A 9002-nucleotide genomic window follows, 5' to 3' on the forward strand; every position below is an offset into this window, starting at 1 on the left:
TTTGTTTTACAAGATTTAAAGGCATATTCAAAGAATGTTAGGCTACCAACCAGCCATCAACTATCCTAGGCTTCTCACTTGATATAGTTGCACTGGCAAGATCCTTGGAACAAAAATATAGTAAGTTCATAATTGATGTCAGGTAGACCAATGCTCTAGAAGAAACTCTAAACACCTTTTTGTGAAGCTTGTCATTCCTGACTGAACCTATTCTGACAGGAATGGCTAACCACCTGCTGAAAAGCCTGTTTATAATAAGTTTCTTCATTTATGATAAAAGTAATTTAAATATCACAAGAGCATGTGAAATACTTATAAAAAAAAGAAGCATGTGAAATACTAAGAGTCCCAAAGTACAGAAAAGTTATTTAAAATGGTAATCACATTCTTATAAATGAATAATCACAAACGATGAGACAGATAATTTAACAAGTTTTCACTGAATCACTGGTATAACATTATTAAAGTTTTGCCACTCTACAAGTATTTTCTCAAATTTAACTATGAAGGCAAACTATTGTATACAGTTCTCAACCTTAACTAAACTCGTACATAATATTTACCATGGATTCTTTTAATTCTAACAGGAACAGGAAGGGTGAAGATATTGACATTTTATAGACATCCCAAGCCACCTATATCCCAATAATCAGTAGATTAAAATATAATTAAAGAGCGGCAAATGAAAGACATTCAATCATCAGGCAGAAATAGCGGGATTTCATAGAAAATTTGTTAAATCACATGATTACAATCAACGCTCAAAACTTTATTATGCTTCACACTCCTTCGAAAATATTATGTTTTAACTTTTAATAATTGTTTCTGAACTGTCACCGTAATTATGATGTACTATAGACTTTCATGTGGAAAATTTATGGGAGCTTTAAAAACACGAATCTAGACACATGAAGTCATATTTACATCTTAAAGTTAAGTACTTCATCTTGCAATTATGACGTATGATTCAAGCCTCAACGCAATGTTTAAATCTCAGTATGACTCATGAATTAAATTCACCTTTATTTGCATAGATATGGGAAGTCTCGAAACTTAGATCAGAAGTAACACTACATGAATAACTAAAGAGTTTAATCACAAGCTTTTCATTCATGGGATTCTTTTCTCCCAAATCTAACACTACAAAATCAATTTTTTCTACCTAGCATCGTAGATTTTTTGTGTCATTAGCTGGTATTGGTATGCGTTAGTTGTTATTTGCTAACATTGATGACATTAACTATTAGATTGACATTCTTAAAATCCACTATATGGCTGATATATGTTGATATTGCTGATACCAAGGTTGCTGATAGCGGATCGCGGCGCGTCGCGGCGAGGTACCGCTAAGGCTATATCGGGCTATTGCGGCGAAATCGCGGCAAATAGCGCACAGTCAAATAGCGATCAAATTTAAATATATTTAAATATCCTAAATAATAAGAAAATTCATAAAAAATCTAAAAATTCAATTAGTTGTAAATTTCTTATATTATCAATAAATAACAATTAATAAGCTTGTTGTATGAATGAAACTATAAAGAAATTCAAGAAATATAGCATCATAATATGTGTGGCGGGTTTAGCGGGTTTAGCCGCTTTTAACCGCGAAAATTCGCTTTTAACCGCGAAAACCCGCTTTTAACCGCGAAAACCCGCTTTTAACCCGCTAAAATCCGCTTTTACGCGCTATTCGAATGAATAGCGGATTTTCCCGCTTAAGCCAGCCGCGAAACCCCTACGCGTAGCGCTGAAGGGCCGCGACCGCTATTCGCGCCGCTATAGCCCCGCTATTGGCCGCTATTTACAACACTGGCTGATACTTCAAAAATAGCTGTTCTACCAAATTGTGCATGTGATACCTGATACTACCATTTGTTAAACCAATATATTTACCAACATGTAAAGGTAAAATGAAAACGAGAGATTTTGCAGTAACCATATGAAATATGTAAACAGGGTCTTTAATAGAGATTATGGCACATCATCTAAGAATGTGAAACTCCATGGCCTGGTAAAATAATGAAGATACAGTAAGGAGAATAATACATGTTATTAAATAATTCATTATAGATTTTAACTAGAGTGAGATAAAGCAACTTTTGATATTATCATGAAGTATGACTGCTAATATCTTGGTAGAGAAATCAACGTTTAAGAGTATAAAAAATTCAAGACTGCTGAAATTTAGTCAGAATCGGACAAATTCAGCCTATTTTGTGAAAACTAAAAGCACAAGATGTGTGTTTTTCTATACAAGTAGGGATCATATGGCTTGGTAGAGAGAGGAAAACTCCTACCTCTTCAACTTGAGGCTCTTCATGCTCGATTTCATTTCTCACTGCATTGTTATCAACTGTCCGTCCTGAGTAAAGCATCCACTCCAATCCTATCTCCTTCCTCGCAAGTTCCTTCTCTCTTTGAGAAAAGAGGCCTCTATCTCCATCATCTATGAGCAAAAGGGGTGAATTCACAAGACAAAGCACAAGCTGATGACAAGTTTAAAAAAAATCACAACACTACAAACCACAGCTTTTTCCATTCACAAGAATAGTATATAGTTGAGCATTTATTCTATCCCATCAGCACTCCTCAATTTTCATTTGCATATCACACATAAGAGATTCCATCAACAAAATCCTAACTTGAAGAAATTTACCTGATAATTCATTTCTTTCCTTCTTCTTTCCTCCCTTTTTCTTCTCATACTCATCAGAGGAACTGCAATCCTCTAAATCTCTCTCCTTTCTTCTCCCCTTCCTCTTCCTCGTCGACCGCCTCTCTTCTTCACTCTCGCTCCCACTCCGCAAAGAACTGGACCCATCGTCATCAGAATCCAAAGTGTACTCCCTCTCTTTCCTACTACTCCTCCTCTTATCTTTCTTCTTCCTCTCTCTCTTCTCCTTCTTCGTCGAACTTTTTATCTCTTCATCAGAATCCGCCTTCACAAACGAAGTAAAAGAAAGGCGTAAAAACAACGAAAATATCAGTTAACAAAACAAGAAGAAACATCAACGGGAGAGAAATTGTTTCGTACTTTATTAAGTTGATCCCTCGGTATAATCTTAATTCCAGATAGCATCTCTCCCAGCTTGAAGGTCTAATTGTTACAGCAGCGAGGAATCTGAGAAGGGAAATTGATAAATTCTAAGTGATATTACGTAAGCAATACCGAGATTGTCAAAATTTTGTATGTTTTTACAAAACCAATCCAATTAAACTCTGGTAAACGCCAAATCTTAGGAGCTTACTAGAAATAGAAAGAGACCCACGATTCCAAGATATTGTTAATGCAATTAAAATATTCGAGGATCTGAAAGGGCAAGATTGCAAGAGAGAATAAGCGCAAAAACCCAAGAAATCCCGGTCGCCAAGCTTGAAAACCTAGCTACGGGCACGAGTTCTCAAGCAATCAAAGGCGACAACTTTGCTAAAAGCTGATAAAGAGGGCAAAGGCCAAAACTTGCAGAGAAAACAAAGTAGAGAAGAGAAACCCATTTAAGAAATCAAAATTTACCTCGACTGCAGTGGGAATTTTCTCTGAAGCGGGAGAAAACGGAGTTGAGGATCGAAAGAGGGGACACGAGAGAACGCCAGATTGGGGCTTTTCTTTGATAACGGGTCGGATTTTGGTTGTTTGCACTTAAATACTCCAAAGTTCACCAAAGTCTTTAACTTTGATCCCCAAAATTCGTGTTTTATTTTTGGGAAAATTGTGTTAATGCCCAAAAAAATAAAGGGATGTCACCAGGCCCCACGTTTTTTTTTGCGTGCCAAAACCCCAAAGACATAAATGTATGATGTTTCAGGCCCTAGTTACATTCCCAATGCAGCACAGTGAGAATTTTTTTTACAAAACTAAAAACTACCCTTACACCATTACCCAAAAACTGTCTGCCCTCTCTCTCCTCTCTTCTCACGCTCAAACCAATCCCCTCGTAGAAACAACCCCGACAAGCAAACTATCTCAAACTGCTAGACGAGGGTCACGACGGCACCGGAGGGCTGTTGGAGACAGACGCCGACCACGAGGCTTGCTGCAGCGAGGACGGAGATGTCGCGCTAGCGGCGACGGCGAGGGAGGAGATGGCGGCGACGAGCTCAGTGCCAAAGGGAGATCTCGATGAGGGTTGAGCTGAGGGAGGTGGGGATTTCGCGGGTGACGATGATGGGGGGCTTGGGCTTGTTCTTGGAGCCGGAAGGGCGACCGCCGTCGAGGGATCAAAGCCTAAAATTAGCTGCACATCTGCATCAAAATGTTATAAGACCAGCAGGTCAAGGTCCCTTATGTTTCATTTGAACCAAAAATTGTGAGGAGGTTTGTCTATTTGCCCTTGTTAAATTATGGAAAAAACGCATTTTGGTCTTCATGTGCTCTCTTCAGGTGGGAAACTACCGATGGTGTAATTCATGTGAGGATACAATGGTTTAGAGTACTGTAACAATTTGTAGCTTCCATGCATTGCATCGTGAAAATTTAACTGCCATTGCAGTGGTGTGGTTTGTTGTTGACTGGCCTGTTTGGTAATTAAATTACTCTCTGTTTGTCGGAAATTTTGTAATAAAAAGAATATAAGGAAAGAATTGCGTTTGATTTTATTCTCTCTAACTGCTTAGAAAAAGAATGATTACAACTCTCTCAACTCTCGATTACAATTTGGATTCCTGGTTACAAAAGAGAAGAGAATGATCTGGATTCTCCCCTTTGTTTAATTCTGGGTTCTTCACGGTAGCGATGAGATGCCTCCCTCGAATGCTTGCGTCGAGTTTGCTTCTCGTTGACGATCCGAATATCTATACTCACTGGAACAACAGTCTTGTCTGATTGATAACTCTTGATGAGTTTCGTGATTTAGCAACAGACTCTAATAACAGTATTAGAGTTGTTTGAACCGAAGATGATTCGGTTAATAAGCCAAGTAGTTAATGCCTAAACTCCTCTCTGGATGTTGATTCCCCAGACTGTGTAAAGAGTTGATCCTCTTTCTCTGATTCTGGGAAATATGACCGCACCTAAGTAGGGGTTTAGTTACCCCATTAATCGGGTGTAACAACCCACTTAAGCCACTCCTCAAATCGTGGGTGAAGAGCGGTCTTCGAAACCGCCTGGATCGTGTTTGAACAGGTCAGAGCTTTGACATGCATTCTGGCCTAAATTCTGTGTTTGAACGCAGCATCTGGAGGTGCGTTCTGCAGCTATATTGAGCTGCGTTCGACGTCAGTTGGAGCTGCGTTTGACAGCAATGATGAGCTGCGTTGAGCAGCGATGGAGAGCTGCGTTCGACAGTGATGATGAGCTACGTTGAGCAGCGATGGAGAGCTGTGTTCGAGATGTGCTTGGCAGCGATTGGAGCTGCGTTCGAGCTGTGCTTGGCAGCGATTGGAGCTGCGTTCGAGCTGTGCTTGGCAGCGATTGGAGCTGCGTTCGAGCTGTTGATTGTTGTAGTATTTAGATTTCTCTGTATTTATATATGGATGACACCAAAGACCAGTAAAGAAGGTCTTATTCAGGCCATTTGTGACAATTGAGGCATCTCAATAACGCTCTATCAACTGCAGGTCATGATCTCCACTGAGTGTGTCAAATATCATTACACTGCTCATCAACACCTCTAATGGTTGCTAACATAATATTAGTCATGTTGTTGTCACAGCCATCAAGATCAATCATCTCACATAAGAAGCTGCATTCGTGTTTATAGCTGTTGAAGCGGCGTAGGTGATCAAATTGGTGTTGTGTATTGAAGATGGTACGCAGAGAGGGTTTCCACGTCTTGGTTTGAAGAGATCGTCAATTTATAATCTCTTTCTGTCGGAGCGTTGTTAAAGATCGTCGTTTTGTAATCTTTGCTTTAGCCCTTTGACATGTGAAAATCTTCAAATTGTAGCCTTCTGGAAGTCGTCCAATTGTAACTTCCATCATCAGTGTTTGATGGGGAATCAGCTATCTTCTATTATTTTTAGACAGCCTACACTCTCTCTATTTCAGATGTTTGTTTGTGGTTGTTTCTTCTTGATAGCATGCCAGATATATGCTCTTTTATGTTTGGATCTCTATTCATGTGATAAATTATGCATTTATGTATTAGAGTCCTGGACCCAACAAGATGGCTTTGCCAACATTTATATTGCCATTCAGTTTCAAACATTGCTTTCGTTTTTCCTGTAAATTTACACTTGTATAATTGCTCTTGTGGTTGCATTCAGTTTCAAACAGATGTAAGCGTCTTTTTCATGATGTGCTTCTCGTGTTAGTAGTAATCAACATGGTGGTCGTCGACCAAGAGTGAGATTTATTCAATTGTCGATTGCCCAGGTCTCAATGATTTAGCGTGGGGGTGCAAAATGACAGATCAATAATGCTTGTCGGCTGCTGTTGCGATACCTTACTTTCCTTCTCTTGTCTCTCCATTTGAGATTTGTTTCAGACCTTAAAAAAAGTCCTCAAAGATGTTATAGATGAATAAATTAATATGTACATCTGACAAATTAACATGTACGAAGGCCCCGATGGTGAGGTTTGTGCTTAAGGTGCAAGGCCATTAGGGAGTCACATGTCATATTTCATTGTTCAGTTGATTATACTATGTGTTCTTATGGTTTGGTTGTACTTAGATCAAAATTTAATAAAATGTATTGTATCTATTTAGTGATTAATTTTGGTGTAATTTATTGTAATTGTATGTGAAATGTATTATGGTTGTCATGTGAATATGTACAAGTTACGATAATATGTACATAATATTAAGGTTATTGTGTACATAATATATGCAGATTATGTATATAATCTTCAAGTTACGATATATTGTTCAATCTCATACAATTGTACATAATCTTGAGGTTGTTAAGAATTTTGTAGCACATTGTTAAAGGTTTTTGTAATCTCTAAGATTGTAAGTCTAATCATATCGTGTATTCAAACAATATCAGGTTTAATAATGTAAGAATTTTTATTATGGTGAACGTTGACATGTTATGATGAACGTTAACATGTTCAGCTGAAAGTTAACATATTATGAAAAAAGTTAACATATTATGGTAAAAGTTAACATGTAACATTGAAAGTTAACAGATTATGATGAAAGTTAACATGTACAGCTAAAAGTTAACATGTTACGAGGAGAGTTAACATTCATCATAATATGTTAATCTTCACTATTACATGTTAACTTTCACCATAATATGTTAACTTTCTTCATAACTTGTTAACTTTCAATTGAACATGTTAATGTTCATCATAACATGTTAACTTTTAACTAAACATAGTAACTTTCAACTGAAATGTTAACTTTAATTTTAATTTTAACTTTGGATTAAAGTTTAATTTTAATTACATTTCATACAGTGGAGCATATTTCAGAAAAAATCTTGGATATGAAGAAACTTTAATTTTAACTTTGAACTAAAATTTAATTTATTATTATAAAAGTTAACATATTATTATGAAGAAACTTTCAAACACATCGAATTTTAGTTTAAAAAAACTTGTTAAGAAAAAATTAACATATTATTATGAAAGTTAACATGTAACAATGAAAGTTAACATATTATGGTGAAAGTTAACATATTATGATGAAAGTTAATATGTTATGAGGACAGTTAACATATAATGATGAAAGTTAACATAATTTTTTTAAGAAAGTTAACATATTATTATGAAAGTTAAAATATAACAGTGAAAGTTAACACGATTGTATATGAAATGTATTGTGGCTGTCATGTGAATATGTACAAGTTCATTCAAATAGAACTTGATGCGCATAATAAACTGGAGATTTTATATAAATTATGTGAATAAAAACCTGAATATTATGGTACATAATATGTCATAATTTTGAGGTTATTGTGTACATAATATATACAGATTATGTACATAATCTTTAAGTTACGATACACTATTAAATCTCAGGTTATTGTGTACATAATATATACAGATTATGTACATAATCTTTAAGTTACGATACACTATTAAATCTCATAACATGTTAACTCTCCTAGATTATGTACATAATCTTTAAGTTACGATACACTATTAAATCTCATAACATGTTAACTCTCCTCATAATATGTGATTTGCTATTGTGATCCCAAACATGCTTAAAATCATAATACTGGAGGATCAACAATTTGGTGTGTACTCAATCATGTGTGAGAAATTGATTCATGGCATAAGAAATATGAAGCTTGTTAACTTTCAGGTGTATATGTTAATAATATGAAATGAGCATGTTAACTCTCTATATGTTGGCTGAAAATATTGGTTTTAACTTGAATATGTTAACTTTCACGTGAGCATATTAACTCTCATATGTATATGTTAACTTTCAGGTGTATATGTTAACGTTCACGTGAACATGTTAACTATCAGGTGTATATTTTAACTTTCATCTACATATGTTATGAACATGTTAACTTTCAGTATAATATGTTAACTTTCACTATTACATGTCAGCCTTCTTTATAATATGATAACATGTAACTGAATATGTTAACTTGTCAAATGTATATGTTAAATATTGGTTTTTCCTATTATAGAATGTTGCTGAAACTCAAATAAAAATTACAACAAAATATTCTGTCAAATTTGCTAACTTCTCAAACTAATCATCAACTATGCTCAGGTCCCACCTCACTTCATACACACAAACTGAGACACAAAGATCACAAATTGCATGAATCAAGCCAACAATAAGAGAGACACACAAAATAGTAACAGCTACAAATATACCTTAATTAAACACAAGATACACTTAATACTTACAAATCTACAACAAAGAAGATTTACACCTGAAACTGACATAGTAGTACACTTAACCCCTCAACGGCTTTGCCAAGCAAAAATAATCAGCAGTAGCCATGAGTTCTTACACTCTAAAAAAACTAAACCAAACTAAACTAAAAATCCCTAAACAAGGCCATGCAAATGCCAAAACCCCCCTCCCCCCCAGCCACTAAAGACCCCCAAATCTAACAACAACAAGCACAACACAAACCAGACACCA

The 9002-nt window shown here is 35.9% G+C and overlaps 1 protein-coding gene across 2 annotated transcripts in view; it reads right to left on the reverse strand.

Annotated features, from left to right (window-relative positions):
- Positions 1-3604, reverse strand: part of LOC109819726 (CWF19-like protein 2) — a 9460-nt gene extending 5856 nt beyond the window's left edge. The window contains exons 1-5 of one of the 2 annotated variants that reach the window (XM_020385572.1): positions 3518-3604; positions 3252-3313; positions 3038-3124; positions 2660-2942; positions 2301-2449 (exon numbers count right to left, since the gene is read on the reverse strand). In XM_020385572.1, the coding sequence (XP_020241161.1) occupies positions 2301-2449; positions 2660-2942; positions 3038-3082 (477 nt within the window). In that variant the 5' untranslated portion in view covers positions 3083-3124; positions 3252-3313; positions 3518-3604. The remainder of the gene's footprint in view (positions 1-2300; positions 2450-2659; positions 2943-3037; positions 3125-3251; positions 3314-3517) is intronic. The other variant, XM_020385570.1, reaches the window with a different exon arrangement.

Source organism: Asparagus officinalis, chromosome 8, assembly GCF_001876935.1.
Source record: "Asparagus officinalis chromosome 8, Aspof.V1, whole genome shotgun sequence".
NCBI lineage: Eukaryota > Viridiplantae > Streptophyta > Magnoliopsida > Asparagales > Asparagaceae > Asparagus > Asparagus officinalis.